Source organism: Pristiophorus japonicus, chromosome 18 (assembly GCF_044704955.1).
Source record: "Pristiophorus japonicus isolate sPriJap1 chromosome 18, sPriJap1.hap1, whole genome shotgun sequence".
NCBI classification, from domain to species: Eukaryota; Metazoa; Chordata; class Chondrichthyes; family Pristiophoridae; genus Pristiophorus; species Pristiophorus japonicus.
In genome coordinates, this window is record NC_091994.1 from 72,535,457 (window position 1) to 72,552,485 (window position 17,029).

The 17,029-nt window shown below is 45.1% G+C and overlaps 1 protein-coding gene across 1 annotated transcript in view; it reads left to right on the forward strand.

Moving 5' to 3' along the window:
* Positions 1-8,803, forward strand: part of kif17 (kinesin family member 17) — a 71,757-nt gene extending 62,954 nt beyond the window's left edge. Inside the window, exons 13-14 of the mRNA XM_070860144.1 lie at positions 765-882; positions 5,441-8,803. Of these exons, the coding sequence (XP_070716245.1) occupies positions 765-882; positions 5,441-5,649 (327 nt within the window). The 3' untranslated portion in view covers positions 5,650-8,803. The remainder of the gene's footprint in view (positions 1-764; positions 883-5,440) is intronic.
* The last annotated feature ends 8,226 nt before the right edge of the window (positions 8,804-17,029 follow it).

The window sequence follows — 17,029 nt, forward strand, 5'->3', positions numbered from 1 at the left end:
CCGTGGTGCAAATGTCTGATGAACAAAACCTGAGGGTCCACTGACAACTGGGAAGCGCTTCATGGTGGTCAGCAAAAGAACTATATAGACTGCTTAAAAGCGACTCTGAATCAGTGCAAAATGAGTGGGAACTTGTTCAAGATAATAAGTGGGAACTTGTTAAGATAAGAAGGCAAGAAACCATCCATTAAGGCACCTCCTACCTTGAGGCCTGTTGCATTACTGCTGCTGAATGTAATCGCCAGCTGAGGAAGTCTCACTTGAAAAATCAAGATTCCCAGCCTGGTGTATCCAGGAACGACTGTTCAATCTGCAGATGCTCATTCCGAGCAAAAATCAGTCACAAAACAACTCACTGCAGGAAATGAGATGACATTCCAGCTGTCTTTTTCAATATCAAAGGACAAATTACAAAATAAACACACAAATTTATACTGTCCTGTTGAATAGTTGCCAGGGTTTATATTTACTGCTCTTTCTAATGTCCATGTAATTCCACTACTTAGATGGCACTGTTTGTTATGTACATATGTTAAACATATCTAATAGGCTTCAAAAATATAGATTGTGGATCTGGTGGGAGTGGTACCTGAAATATTGCTTTCCAAGACAACCCTTTCAGTGCCAAAAAAAATGATTTGATGTTCTAAACACTTGGTTGAGTCCTGATCAATTGATTTAAATGCATTTATTCCACAGAGAATGTATCATTCTTGCTCTGATAAGGAAATAATGTGTGTTCAAATATTATTACTGATTTATAGGAGGAAGACCGTTACAGGCAAATGCTGAACCGCAGTGACAGTGAAAATATTGCCAACAACTACTTCAGGTCAAAGCGTGCCAGTCAGATCCTGAACACAGACCCTGCACGAAGTCTCTGTAAGTATCATTACGATCCATAATGAAAGCACTTAAACCAAGGATACCAGAGGGAAACATCTCAAACATTATTCCATACGAGAGCAAATATTAGAAGTCAGTCTTCCTTATAAATCGTAGAAACTAGATAGTCCACTGTGTTTTCTATTTTTACAGAAGGGTTTTTTGGGGTTTAGGTTTAATTATCACAAGTGTGGAATTTGTTTGAATATTCCCCATTACTTTGCACTGCTGCCATCTTAAAAAAAGCTCCTTGGCGAGGATGCCTTTTAAAGTCACAAGAGAATGTTGGCCCTAAATGTTATTGATTATGTCAGGGAGCTGGTCTGACTTTTTAGTCCTATTGTAACTCTCGGTGCATTGCTTTCATATACCCTGTCACTGTGGGACTATTAATGTAAGGAACCTGAATCCAAATGATGTTAGTTAGAGAGGGATAGGTTTCGGTCTTGATGTCATCACACCTTGTGGCGAATTTGATAACCTACTGAAGTGCAATCACTTTCTTAAACTCCCCTTTTTTTTGGAGCTGTATACCAACCAATTTTCTCTCTCCCTTTGAGCAATTGGCTGTCCTGTACGGTAGCGCACTGTTAGCTCTGATTGGGAATTCAGTGATAGAAGAATTGAACGACCATCAAACCATAATGCTGAAATGCATAGCAGCATTTCATCACCCACATTACAACACATTTTTAGTTAACTAGGATTATTTCCAATGAATGAAAACAGAAAATGCTGGAAACCTCAGCAGGTCAGGCAGCATCTGTGGAGAGGAAGCAGAGTTACCGTTTCGGGTCGATGACCCTTCGTCAGAACTGGAGAGTGTTCGGAAAGAACAGATTCTTAACGAGCACTGAAAGGGGGAGGGGAAGAAAGAACAAAAGGGAAGGTCTGTGATAGGTTGAAAGACAGGAGAGATTAGAGAGGCAACAGGGATGATGGCCCAAATTCAAATGGTAATGCCAGGAGTTAGAAAAACATTAGTCAAGATAGGGTGTGAATGGCGGGATAATGACCACTGCCAATTGAGACAAGGAGAATAAAAGAAACGGTGGGTGGGGGGAAGGAGCCAAAGATTGGCAGCAGTTACGCTCTGAAATTTTTGAACTCTATGTTGAGTCCAGAAGGCTGGAAAGTGCCTAAACAAAAGATGAGGTGCTGTTCCTCGAGCTTGCGTTGAGCTTCATTGGAACAATGTAGGAGACCGAGGACAGAGAGGTCAGAGTGGGAATGGAGTGGAGAATTAAAGTGGCAGGCGACCGTAAGGTCAGGGTCACACTTGCGGACTGAATGGAGGTGCTCCGCAAAGCGGTCACCCAATGTAGAGGAGACCACATCATGAGCAGCGAATACATAATACTAAATTGAAAGAAGTACAAGTAACTCGCTGTTCCGTCTGGAAGGAGTATTTGGGGCTCTGGATAGTGGGAAGGGAGGAGGTAAAAGGGCAGGTGTTGCATCTCTCGCGCTTGCATGGAAAGGCACTGTAGGAAGGGGAGGGGGGTGACTACGGAATGGACCAGGGTGTCGCAGAGGGAGCGATCCCTTCAGAATGCTGAGAGGGGAAGGAAGGGGAAGATGTGATTGGTGGTGGGATCACGCTGGAGGTGGCGGAAATGGCGGAGGATGATCCATTGGACGTGGAGGCTGGTGGGGTGAAAGGTAAGGACAAGGGGAACCCTGTCATGCTTCTGAGAGGGAGGGGAAATGGTGAGAGCAGAGGTGCGGGAAATAGAAGACACGGTCGAGGGCCATGTTAACTATGGCGGAGGGGAATCCTCTGTTGAGGAAAAAGGAAGACATGTCAGAGGCACAACAGGTGTGATGTCCGAAATCCGGAAACCTCAGGACCAAGGCCTTTCCGTATTCAGGGGATTTCCGGATTTCGGAACGTCTTTGCCTGGGCCGAGGAAGATAGGTGGGGAGAGTGGGGGGGGGGGGAGGGGGGGAATGTGGGGGCCGCTGGAGTTCTGGGGGTCGGTCGGGCCGTCGGAGATCGGGGGTGTCGGTTGGGCCGAGGCCGGGGGAGTCGGTCAGTCGGGGTGAGGTCGGTCGAGCCGCCGGAGGTCGGGGGTGTTGGTTGGACTGAGGTTGGGCGGCCAGAGGTTGAAGGGTGGTCGGGCTGAGGCTGGGTGAGGTCGGTTGGGCCACCGGAGATCGGGGGTGTCGCTCAGGCCAAGTGAGGTCGGTCAGCTGCCAGAGGTCGGGGGTGTTGGTCGATCCGAGGTCAGGCCAAGGTCGAGCAGCCGGAGGTCTGGGAAATTATGGCTTGATGTTCAGTAGTGGGGTCATGATCCAGGGGAAGGTAGGAGGAGGTGTCAGAGAGTTGGCGATCAGCCTCTGCAAGGAAGAGATCGATTTGCCAAACAACAACAGCACCATCCTTGTCAGCAGGTTTGATGACAAGGTTGGGTTGGATCTGAGTGAACGGAGTGCTGCATGTTCAGAGGGAGATAGGTTGGAGTGAATGAGGGGAGCAGAGAAATTGAGACGGCCGATGTCCCTTCGGCAGTTTGCAATGAAGAGGTCTAGAGAGGGTTAAAGGGCAGAGGGAGGGGTCCAGGTAGAGCGAGAATTCTGAAAACGGGTCAGCTGTGCAGGGGGAAGACTCCTGGCCGAAGAAGTGGCACAGAGGCGAAGGCTGCGGAAAAAGGACTCAGCATCGTGCCACGCTCGAAATTCATTGAGGTGGGGGGACGAAGCTCAGGCCTTCGCTGAGGACTGATCATTCGGGGTCAGAGAGGGGAAGGTCAGAGCTGATAGTGAAAACACGGCAGGGGGTGAGATGGGATCAGAGGAAAGTGTTGGGGAAGAAGGTTCCGGATGAGCGTTGGTGTCCAAGAGTTGTTGAAGTTTACGATCCTTGATGCCTGAAAGGAAGGAAAAAAGTTTTTGGTTAAAGCGCCGGATGAGGTGAAGGATGAAATGGAACTGCGGACCAGGACAGCTTAGAGATAGAGTGAGTCGGTGCTGCTGAAGAGATAAATTGAGAGCGTGTATGTGATGGCGCATAGCGTTGAGTGTGGATCCCAGGATGCGGTGAGAGCAGTGGTTGGAGAAACGCTGAATATCTCGGAGATATCTGTAATCCTGGTTGGATCTAAAACATGAAGGTTGGAATTTCAGTTGGAATCCACGTGGATTAAATCCAAGGCGGGGACAGTTACTGAGCAAAGAGATGTGACTGTGAAAGCGAGTCTTGCCAGATACTTGATCAAACACGAGAAGGGAAACAGAAAGCAAAGAAAATGAACAAGGTAAAAGAGACAAACGGAAATCCCGTCTGAGGGAAGAGCAGAACTTCTTCAAGGTTGCATTCCTAGAAGAGAAGTGGCAGTGAATTAAATACTACTACAAAAGCAAAATACTGTGGATGCTGGAATCTGGAATAAAAACAGGAAATGCTGGAAATCTCAACAGGTCAGGCAGCATCTGTGGAGAGGAAGCAGAGTTAACGTTATTTCCAATGGCCTTACTCACAGTGCGATGGAGATTTTATTATAATAGGGCCTTTGTGCCAAATATAGGACCAAGAACATTGATTTATCACCTTTGGGATCAGCCCTAGATCCTGGGAAGGAGGCCTGCAGTCTGCCAGTTAGGTGATGGAGTCTTGCGGCAGTACCAGAGACCAGGAGAGGGGTTTCAGAAACACTGGAGCGAGGTAGATCCTAGGATCACTGGGGAGGAGTCCTGGAATCTGGTATCACCAGAGAAGAAACTTGCATGCCTTGCAACAATGGGGGTGGTCCTGGAATCATGGAGCACTGGGAATGCCATCTAGAGTTTGTGTGCACTGAGAGACCTCCCAAGATCTGGGAATGGTGAAACGGGAGTCTGAAGAGAGGGGCCGCAAGGTCCAGAAAACCAGCAAGGGGGTGTTGGATAATTTGGGTAGCAGACTGGCAGTATTTAGAGGTTTCAAGCATCTGGCGCTATTGGGAGAGAGCAGGGTCTAGCAGCCTTATCAGGGTGGGGGATCCAAATGGTCCCTAGCTTAATTTAGACTACCATACCCCCACATCCCTCAACCTCGTTCCTGAACATCAGCCTCCATCACCTGCCCACATCCTCTTTTGCATTCTCAGGTTTCTCCACCACACCACTTTTCCTGTCTTTTTATTCCAGTCTGAAAGTATTTAAGGGTACATTTTGTTTGTGCACTCCTGGCATATGCTAGGAGCACGTCACAAGTCCTGCTAATCACAGGCACTGTTTGCCACAGTGGGTGCCACGGAGGTCTCACTCAGCCGTGCAGCAGCCCTTCCCTTTAACAGGGAGTGAGGAAGAGCAGTTTTCTTTATTAGGTCAAGTCTATTCTGATTGATATTCACCACTGGAATGAGAAAATCAGATATAAATTATTTCAGAGCTTAACTCAAGTACGGTACCCACAACGAATCAAGAAAAGCAATTTCAGTGTAATTTGAAGGTTCTTTTAATGAGCAGCCTTTGCAGTTGAGGTTAATTAAATTGGTCAGTGTACAAAACTCATGAAGAGTATTGTGGCATCAAGAAAATTCTCATTTTGTTCTTTTGTTCTCTTCTGTAACAGTGCACAACCCGACATCTGTGCATAATGTAGCTCTTAACAATGGATCTTCTTCCCAAGCCGTCTCCAACCTGAACACAGTGTCTCCAACACAGCCTACTGATATGCCCACCCCAAGACCATTCCGCTTGGAATCACTGGAACTCCGTGCACCCTCTGCCAAAACCAAACGCAAGAAAAGCAAAAGCAATTCTTTCATGGACATTGCCTGATATGCGACTGTTACAATAAACTGTTTTTAAGGTATTTGTTATATTCTTCCCCTCCCCTCGTGGTCTTACTGCTCCAAACACCAACTCTGGCCAAGGGTGACCCAGCCCTAGGCCTCTGCCAATGCTGCTGTATCACCAGCTGCTCAGAGGTGTTTGGAAAAGTAGAGCTACCCTCCCTACGGTTCTTCTTGTGAGATAGTGTCTCAACTCCACTTGACACCTCCCTGCAAAGGCATGCCTGAGTTCGGGAAGTCATAATGTGGGAAACTGTGATTGAAGTGCAATGTATTGATGCTCCAAAGTAACACACCACTATGCCATCTACTGCTATTGTTGCAATAATTTAAATATAAAGTTAAAATTACAAAAGACAACCTTCCATAGATCACATGCCTCATCCCATCAATAGCACAATTCATCAACTCTAAATGTCACCAAACCTTTACCACAGCTTGCCAAAGTACTTTGTTCTCTCTTCCAGTCATCATCCATCCCTATCCATTATATTCCTGACTTTATCAAGTTCCTTCAAATCAGACACCCTCACACCATGCCCTTCTGGTGGTACACTTAAAATGTTGTTTCTTTCAATTCCACAAAGACACAATTTATTTATATCACCCCTAGATCTGACCAACAGCTATCACCTCTTTACCTTTCAAGGCTCCGTCCTTAGTTTTTCTTTATGTATTGACATTCTTAGCCTCACTATCACCTCTAATATAAAATTGAGTTCTCATACCTCATCCTTTCCTAAAGCTGCTTTCAAGAAGCTTAGCTTCCCCTCTCGTGCTAAACATTTCTTTTTTCCTCAACAATTTTATTTTCCAGCACTTTAATATTACTCCTGTATCTGGGAGGTTCTTAAAACATCTCCTAACCTCCTTGGACAGGATACAAGAAAAAGCTTGTCATCTAATGCAACAATGACTTACATTTCTGTGTCACATCACGTGCAGAGATGTGTCTCAGACAATTTACACGCGGAGAAAAACAATGGATGGTGAGCATGAAGGAGAAGGGGATAACAGAAAGGGTGAGGGTGCAGGTGGTTTTCTCTCACCTCTAACCTTTCTACACACAGATTTTCTTCCATCTCTATATTAGGAGTACTATTATATCCAGTATTCCTCCTGTGCTTTCCTCACTTGTACCTCTTTAACTCTTTCTCTGTCCTACATCCTCATTGTGTTGAAATTGAGACTCATCACAGTATCCGACTCATCCTTTCCCAGGAGCTCCCAGTCTTTCCTTTCAACTACAACCTTCAGGCTTCGCTTGGCATTACCCAATCTTTACTTCCTGATTTATTGTGCCTTCTCTTTTATTGTTGTTAACCTTGGTGATGTACCGCCCTATGTCAGGTAAAGTTGTGCGACCTCCCTCTAAGTGTCCTAAAGCTGTAATGTCATTGTAAGCAATTCCATTGCACACGCGTTCCTCACATCAAGATACTCCTGCTGACCTTTTAACAATATCAAAAATGGGTGATTGCAACTGGTCCAATTTCTTTAAATTTGTACAACCTTAAGAACAGGATCATCAAATAGACGGTAGTCGAGAGACTAGCAATTACTTGCCAATGATTTCTTGCTGCCTTTTGAGTATTATAAGCTCCTTCCGGGAGCATGCGCAGAAAGTCTGGCTGTATATTTGCTGCCTTTAGCAATGTTACATATATACTGCTGCCACTGTAAGGTCATTACAAATATCATTCATTATTGAAACTATTGTCACTGTGTTCTTGTACTGTCTGTGGTGGGTAAACAGAGTCAAGCACTTTGGATTCAGAATTAACCAGTCAGCCACTGTCTGGGTTCCCCTTTAATCCAATGAACTGTCTCATAGTTCCCCTAATAGTTTTGTAGGTATACGTACTGCATGGTGTAACATTGAACCCTACAGATCACAGGGCCCTGATTCTCAACTATTTTAGTTGTGCACTTTAAACAAATGGCCCCTACAAGGAGGGGTCATACTTCAAAATACATTTTTTTCCAGTGCCCCTTTCACAACTCTTGGAGAAAACAAAAGTAAACATTAAATCAAGTGCCCCCCGATTTGGGGGACACTCCAAACATTTTCCAGTGCCCCTTTCATAGCCTGAGTTATTGAATCCCAGCTGGGATACTTTAGGGGTGATACAATTAGTTTTAATGGCTCTAGATTGATGGGGGGCGGGGGGGTTGGAATAAATTGATTAGTATCCCTGTTGGCAATTGCAGGTGTGCATGTCGGGTGAGAATATGGGTTGGGCTTGGCCGTGACGTTCCCCAGTCAAAACAACCTGCTGTTGCATGAAGAATGGCCGCTTAGGTTAGGTACTATACCCAGGGCCAGAGTGGTCAGTCACATTGAGGAGCTTGGCTCCACATTGTACTGACTTGGGGATTATTATGGTTTCAACACCTCAAGCTCAGGTGGAAAAAGAAAACCACCAAGCTTGTACCCCCTCCCCCTTATCTGTAGAGTTTGATTAAACCGTTTAGACATACAATTGTTATCGAAGCGCTTCCAGTGGCTTAATAAGAAAGCCCACTGCCCAAAGTGATACTGAGCCATGCAGACCAGGCTGCTCCCCAGTCTGTGTTGAGTTAGCTAATCTAAACTGAGTCAGAAATTAGGCTGCTTTAATTGGTCACAGTACTCTGGGTGAGGGAGAGGAGGAAATCAACCAGGGTCCCCACTCTTGGTTCTTACCCTGTGATCCTTGCTGCAAAGTACATGTGTGCAGAAGCTGAATGGGGACTGGGTCAGGCTCTGCTGTGTTTTCCTGCTGTGTCACACTTGCAACATGGGCAAGTTCTGGAAAGTTGCTGACACCTTTGGAACTGTCCTCTAACCATGAGTTAGATCCATGAAGTAAGGAGGGAGAAAAATGGCTGGGGGTGGGATATGAGAAGTGCATGTGCAGGTTCAACTGGGAACAAATGATATTTTTATTACTTCCATTAAAAATTGAACAGAGCAAGAAATGCAATCAAACTCTTATTATGACCTGCTATTGGGGATATGCAAAGTTGGGTTCATTTTAGGATTTTATAATTTTAACTGACCAACAGTCCTTCAACTGGAACTGAGGTTTTTTAAAATAATGACAGACAAGTAATAAGTTTTGTTATAATGAGATTTGACTGCAGTCATTTTGAATGATAAATTAAAATGAGGTTAGGAGAAAATGGGCATAATTGTTCTTATAAATTCAGATAAATATCTTTAAACTATGTAGTCACAACAGAACTAATTTATGTATTAAGTATGTTACTTAAACTAAATTATTTGTTTTCTTTATATCTTAAGCTCATATCTGTGCTATTCTGTAAATATCCACAATAAAATTTAACAAGAAACTGAGTTTTTTTGAGTCTTTTTAGCAATAAAACATGTAATAGGTTTGAAGAATGTTGTCATTGTGGACCTCATAATCTTCACAAGTCGAACCGGACTCTTCTTATCTCTGTGTAAATGTATCATCATCATAGGCAATCCCTCGGAGTCGAGGATGACTTGCTTCCACTCTAAAAGTGAGTTCTCAAGTGACTGAATAATCCAATGCGGGACCAATACTCCCTGTCACAGGTGGTGCAGACAGTGGTTGAAGGAAAGGATGGTCGGGGAACCTGGGTTGACGCACGCTCCTTCCGCTGTCTGCGCTTGGTTTCTACTTGTTCTCGGCGATGGGACTTGAGGTGCTCAGCGTCCTCCCGGATGCTCTTCGGCCAGGGATTCCCAGGAGTCAGTGGGAATGTTTCACTTTGTCAAGGAGGCTTTGAGGGTTTCCTCTGCCCACCTGGGGCTCGCTTGCCGTGTCGAAGCTCCACGTAGAGCGCTTGCTTTGGGTAATGTAGTAGCTGGTGTGGGATAGAGCCACACAGAGAGAAAGGTCAGGCCTGAGCCCAGTTAGCTAAACTCAGTCTCTGGGGCGATGAAATCTGGAAAAGGAACAAGCTCCTGCTTCTGTCTCTTGCCAGTGACCCCTACTGGTAAGTTTGGACCCTGCAAGAGAGCAGTATTGGCATTGACTGTGATATCTAGGCTCAGGTACAATATAAAGAATGGCTCCTTGGGAAAGGTACCAACAGACTGCACACCTTAGCACAAGCCATTACCTTCATGACGACAAATGTTTAAATAACTGGATCAAAACAATTTCAAAACCAATTCCCAGAACTGTCAGATAATCTAACTGAAAGTTATAGGGGGAGAAATTTGCATCATTTGCGCCTCTCATTGGCAGGAGTTAGCGGAGACACAAACCGGCAGCAGCCTGCTTCCGCCGGTAGCGCCCCAGGCCACTGTGCTGTCGATGTTGACCACATCCCCGTGCGCAGTGACTCATTTTTACCCCGGAGCAGAAATTGCGTAGTGCCCCGTGAGGCCGCCACGGGCGATGTTCACGCCAGCCTCGTGCAGCGCGAACTGAGCCACACTCCGCTCACGGGGCAAAAATTAAAGGCGAGATGTGTGTCGCCATTTTGTCTTAATGGCCCTGTGTTGAAGATTTTGCAGGGTACGTGTCGCCATGTTGCAGCCTGGCATTCCGCCTCTGCGCATGGCTGCTGCCACGACACCCCGCTTCCTGGTGGAGAAGTGGAGGTCCCTCGTCCCATTGCAGAGCTCGCAGCATGCCTTCCCCTTTAACGGAAGAGGAGGGCCCTGTTCTTCTGCCAGTGCTACGCAACGCTCTGCGTTGGGCTGGAAAATCCCGCGCTTAGCACCCCGGTCCTGCACCCAACATTGCACTCTACTTCCTCTCTGGGTCAGTAACCCCGATTTTGCGGCCAGAATGGGACTCTGGAAGTCCCGCCTCGCCTCAGTTACCGCCCCCAAACAGGGTGTTACCGAATTTCGGCCCCATAGTAATTTTAATAATGAGTAAACATGTAGGATAATACTTGTGTAATATAACTGATGACAAATAATTGGGATTTGCGTAGTTACTGCATATTCGGAGTGGGCCTCTGGTTTATTGGTGGTATTCCTGCCCAGTCAAAAGATGAAGGGTTAAAGCCCCGTTCCACAATGCCCCGGTTGTATTCCTGTCTCTGAGTTTGTGGTAGACCCAGCACAGACTCGATGGCCTCCTTCTGTGCTGTAACCATTGTATGATTCTATGAGTCAGAAGGGTTGGGTTTGGGGGCCACTCCAGCCACCCCGGCAAGCAGGAACCATAGCACCGTCTTTAAATTCTGGGTTGATGTCCAGCGGGAGTACTTGTGCCCCACCCCATCATAAAGGGTAGGTAGGTTGCAGCCTACCTAGTACTCCACAGCTAAAAATCGTGTGGACGGCCATGGGAAACCACCTCGTCTACTCTGCCCTAGTAAATGGCTGAAGAATCTCATGTGTGAGACATGAGTTAGGGTCTACCCTAGAGGACTACATATTCACAATTTGTCTTTCTCTCATGCATACACAGGCAGAAGAAGCCCCTTCCAGAAAACAGTTAGCCAGTTTAAATTTACCAATCTTGGGCTTTGCTCACAATTCAAAAATCTGCAGAAATGTTGACGATTTGAAAAAGGATAGATCTTTGTTTTGGTCACGGACAGCTTGATGTTTTGGGTGTAGCCCCTTCATTTGTATCCGTAACAATCCTGCTTTCACACTGCTCAAGTAACTCAATAGGAGTAACTGATGAAACATGGACTCTGCAAAACCTGCATATAAATGGCATCCTTTTAAGTATAGAAAATACTGAATAATCCCATAAGGCTCAGAAGGGAAGTTCCAGTTTGAAGAGATGCCACTGCTGAGAAGGCACTTGTCAATCATAGAATACTCTATTAACCCAGCAATGCCCAGTTGTTTTATCATTTCCAAACTACGGTAAATATTTTGAGTTTACTATTAAATGATTGGAGGCATTGAGCTCCTTGCGCAAGTAGATATAGATTATCTTGGGAGATTGCTTCAAACAGTAAGATTAAATATTAAAATAGGATCAGAAATTAAGCTTTCTATTTAAATTAGATTGAACTACACATCAGACTTTACAAAACTGTAATAATCACAAGTTAAATTTTATTATACACAAGAATATAATATTTTATTGCAAAAGGACAAATACTGTGAATGATGGAAATCTGAATATATAAATAGAAAATGCTGGGAATACTCCGAGTCAGGCAGCATCTGTGGAGAGAAATAGAGTTAACGTTTCAGGTCGATGACCCTTTGACAGAACTGGGACACATTACGGATGCAACAGGTTTTAAGCAAGTACAGAAACAGGGAAAGGGGGGAGGCAAGAGCAAAAAGGGAAGGTCTGAGATAGGGTGGAAGGCATGAGTGATTTAAATGACAAAAAGGATGATGGGGCAAAGCAAAAGGGGGGGTAATGAGACAAATAAAGATGGGTCTAGAGGAGCTGTAAATGGTAACAGCAGAATCATTACCAACTGTCTGAAAGAATGGGAGCAGTGGTTATGATCTGAAGTTGTTGATCTCTATGTTGAGTCTGGAAGGCAGTAAAGTGCCTAATCGAAAGATGAAGTGCTGTTCCTTGGGCTTCTGTGGAACTTCGTCGGGCAAGAAAGGTCAGAGTGGGAGGAGAACAGAAAATTAAAATGCCAAGCGACCGGAAACTCAAGGTCACGCTTGTGGACTGAACAGAAGTGTCCTGCAATGAGTTCACCAAATTTGCATTTGGTCTATAAAATGTGGTGGAGACCGCATCATGAGCCGCGAATACAATATACTAAATTGAAAGCAATACAAGTAAATCGCTGTTTCACCTGGGAGGAGTGTTTGGGGCCCTGGATGGTGGAAAAGGAGTTGAAAGGGTAGGTGTCGCATCCCCTGTACTTGCATGGGAAGGGGAGAGGATGCTGGGCGTCATGGAGGAGTGGACCAGGATGTCGTGGAGGGAACGAATGCTGAATTCAGAATAAGAACGTAAGAAAGAGGAGCAGGAGTAGGCCCTATGGCCCATCGCGCCTGCTCCGCCATTCAATAAGATCATGGCTGATTATCGACCTCAACTCCACTTTCCCACTCGATCCCCATATCACTAGATTCCAAAAATCTATTTATCTCAGCCTTGAATATATTCAAAGAGTCAGCACCCATAGCCCTCTGGGGCAGAGAATTCCAAAGATTCACAGCCCTCTGAGTAAAGAAATTCCTCTTCATCTCTGTCTTAAATGGCCTTCCCCTTATCCTGAGACTGACCTGTCGTTCTAGACACTCCAGCCAGGGGAAACCACCTCTCAGCATCTACCCTGTGCACAGTACTCCAGGTGTGGTCTCACAAAGGCCCTGTACAATTGTAGCAAGACTTCCTTCCTCTTTTTTGCCAACCCCCTTGCAATAAAGGACAACAAGCCATTTGCCTTCCTTACTGCTTGCTGTACATGCCAGCTTTCTGTGTTTCTTGCACAAGAACACCCTAATATCTCTGAACACCAACATTTAAAAGTTTCTCACCATTTAAAAAAATATTGCTCTTCTATTCTTTCTACCAAAGTGAATAACCTCACATTTCCTTAATTATACTCCATCTGCCACCTTACTGCTCCTCATTTAATCTATATCCCTTTGCAGACACTTTATATTCTCCTCACAGCTTTGTATCGTCAGCAAACTTGGATACATTACTCTCAGTCCTTTCATCTAGGTCATTAATATAGATTGTAAATAGCTGAGGCCCCAGCACTGATCCCTGTGACACCCCACTAGTTACAGCCTGACAACTTGAAAAAGACCCGTTTATCCCTATTCTCTGTTTTCTGTCCGTTAACCAATCCACTATCCATGCTAATGCATTACCTCCAATCCCATGAGCCGTTATCTTGTGTAGTAACCTTTTATATGGCACCTTATCAAATGCCTTTTGGAAATCCAAATATACTACATTCACTGGTTCCCTTTTATCTACCCTGCTAGTTACATAGAAACATAGAAATTTACAACGCAGAAGGAGGCCATTTCGGCCCATTGTGTCCACGCCGGCCAACAAAGAGCCGCACGGCCCTCGATCTGCAGCCCAGAAGGTTACATATGAACCTATGAACAATGACGGAAAGGCAAAGAGCACCCAGCTCAACCAGTCCTACTCACACAACTGTGACACCCCTTATACTGAAACATTCTACACTCCACCCCAACCAGAGCCATGTGGTCTCCTGGGAGAGGCAAAAAACAGATAAAAACCCAGGCCAATTTAGGGAGAAAAAAATCTGGGAAAATTCCTCTTCAATCCATCCAGGTTATCGAAACTAATACAGGAGATCACCCTGGCCATATTCGATTCCCTGCAGTACTTACCATTAATACTGTGCCAGCCAACAATAGGTCATCCAGTCTTATCCCAATTACTAGCTCTAAGTCCGTAACCCTGCAGGTGCCCATCCAACCATCTCTTAAAAGTGGTGAGGGTTTCTGCATCTACCACTCGTCCAGGCAGCGAGTTCCAGATCCCCACAACCCTCTATGTAAAGAAGCCCTCCCTCAAATCACCCACACAAAGAACACCTGTCCTTTCACCTCCTTCCTTCCCACCATCCAGGGACACAAACACTCTTTTCAGGTGAAACAGCGATTTATTTGTATTTCCTTCAATTTAGTATACTGTTAATGTTCTGGGTATGTGATCTTATAATTCAAAGCAAACAGATCTTAAATATTATTGCTTCTTCTTGCAAATAGCCTTGCCCCTCCCTATCTCTGTAAACTCCTCCAGCCCTATAACCATCTGAGATTTCTGCGCTCCTCCAATTCTACCCTCCGCACATCTCCAATTTTCATTGCTTCACCACTGGTGGCCATGGCTTCAGCTGCCTCAGACCTAAGCTCTGGAATTCCCTCCCTGTATCTCGTCGCCTCTCTATCTCTCTCTTCTCCTTAAAACCTACCTCTTTGACCAAGTTTTTGGCCACCTGTTCTAATATCTCATATGGCTCAATGTCAAATTTTGTTTGAGAACGCTCCATTGACGCGCGTAGTGATATTTTACTGGGGAAAAGAGTGTTCGAAGACCAGGCCCTTAAACCTACCATCAAGCTCATGGTCTACAGGGCTGTAGTAATACCTGCCCTCCTGTATGGATCAGAGGCATGGACGATGTACAGAAGACACATCAAGTCGCTGGAGATCTATCACCAACAATGTCTCCGCAAGATCCTGCAAATCCCCTGGGAGAACATCAGTGTCCTTGCCCAGGCTAACATCCCCAGCATTTAAGCACTGGCCACAGTCGATCAGCTTCGCTGGGCAGGCCACTTAGTTCACATGCCAGACACGAGACTCCCTAAGCAATTGCTTTACGCGGAGCTCCTTCATGGCAAACGAGCCAAAGGTGGGCAGCGGAAGCGTTACAAGGACACCCTCAAAGCCTCCCTGGTGAAATGCGACATCACCACTGACACTTGGGAGCCCCTGGCCGAAGACTGCCCTAGGTGGAGAAAGTGCATCCGTTGAGCAGCGTGAAGAGGTCAGACGCAGGCAGCGGAAGGAGTGTGCGGCAAATCAGTCCCACCCCCCCTTCCCCCGATGAATGTCTGTCCCATCTGTGACAGGGTCTGTGGCTCTTGTGTTGGACTGTTCAGCCACCAAAGAACTCACTTTAGTAGTGGAAGCAAATCTTCCCCGGTTCCAAGGGACTGCCTATGATGATGATGATGATATTTTACTATTTTAAAACGCTATATAAATGCAAATTGTTGTTGCTATAACATGCAACACTCAATTTGTTTGGAATGACACTTAATCCTTTTTCGTGATTTCCATCGTGTCCTGACGGATAGTAATCCAATATGATAGGATACTGAAACAGCGATGCACAACAGTCTCGCTATTGCCCCTCAAACCAATTATATGACAAAAAGCAGTTGATTGTGGTCCATACAGTGGGTTTTAAATAATCATTGATCCTCTTTCTGTCATTGTTTTGCTGCACACTACATTAAAATACTTAGGCAAGGAATTTCCTTGTCGCTGCCCCTGCTCTGCTTCCGTAACTTCGCTGGAAGTGTGCCAGAAATATACAATTTCCCTCCCCTCCCATCGATAATTTTTTAACTTCCATTTTAGGCTGTGAACTGAAGTCGGAGTCATGCTATTAATGATTGGAAAAATCCATTAACGCTTTCCATCGGTCTTGTTCACCTATTCATTCGCATAATTTTTTTCATTTAAATTAACAATTTAAGTTTGCCTCACTGTTCTTTGGGGGAATCTTGTTGAGCACAAAATGGCTGCTGTGTTTGCCTACATAACAACAGTGACTATTGTATGTGAAGCATTTTGGGAGGTTTTTGAGATGTGGTAAGGCACTGCACAAATGCAAGTCTTTTACATCCAACAGAAAATACATTCATATTTTAATTTAAGTTCTGTCCTTTCAAAACTGAAAATCTCTTTTCCCTTCACCTCTACCAAAAAAACTGTGGTGTAAAAAATGTTATCTCACAAAATAGAGATAATTTATTCTTGACCGCCATTGTAAAATACATGTAAATAATACTGAAATAGTGGCAAATTGATTAGTGTACTAATTCAGAAGGCGAGGATTATTTCTTGAATACAAGTAATCCACAGGGGGCGCTATTGTCATGTAAATGAAGTCAAGGTGTTCAGCAGATCAAGTATAATGCTGAGAACTTAAGGTTCTGAAAAACTTTTAAAATATATACTTTATAAATATATTTAGTGGATCAAAAAGGGAACATTTTCCAGGATATGCGGAAAGAGGTGGTAAGTGAGAATAAATGGATAGCTCTTTCAAAGAGCCAGTACAGGCACGATGAGCCGAATGGCCACCTCCGTTGCCTTTTACGATTCTATGAATCTTTGGAATTCTCTACCCCAGAAGATTGTGGGTGGTCATATTAATTTTGAATATTAAGGGAATCAAGGGATATGGGGATACTGGAGTTGAGGTAGAAGATCAGCCATGATCTTATTGAATGGGGGAGCAGATTCGAGGGGCCAAATGGCCTACTACTGCTCCTAATTATTATGTTCTTATGATCTATGCTACCATATGCCGAAGTTGTCGATGGTACCCCAGGGGCAGCATGCCAGGTTCCCCCCTCACCCCAATAAAGCCGCTGATCCTGCCCCCAGCGTCCCGTGTGAGGGAGCTGCTTTAAAACTAAGAAAAAGGTCTAGGCCTCAATCCCGGCATATCCCTCAAGGATATATCCGATTTCTCATCTACATGTTGCCCTTCGGCGACACCATCCAAAAACATGTTGGGTTCCACATGTACACCGAAGACACCCAACTCTACCTCACCACTACTTAACATAAGAAATAGGAGCAGGAGTAGACCATACAGCCCCTCGAGCCTGCTCCACCATTCAATAAGATCATGGACTCAGCTCCACTTCCCCGCCCGCTCCCCATAACCCCTTATCCCCTTATCGTTTAAGAAACT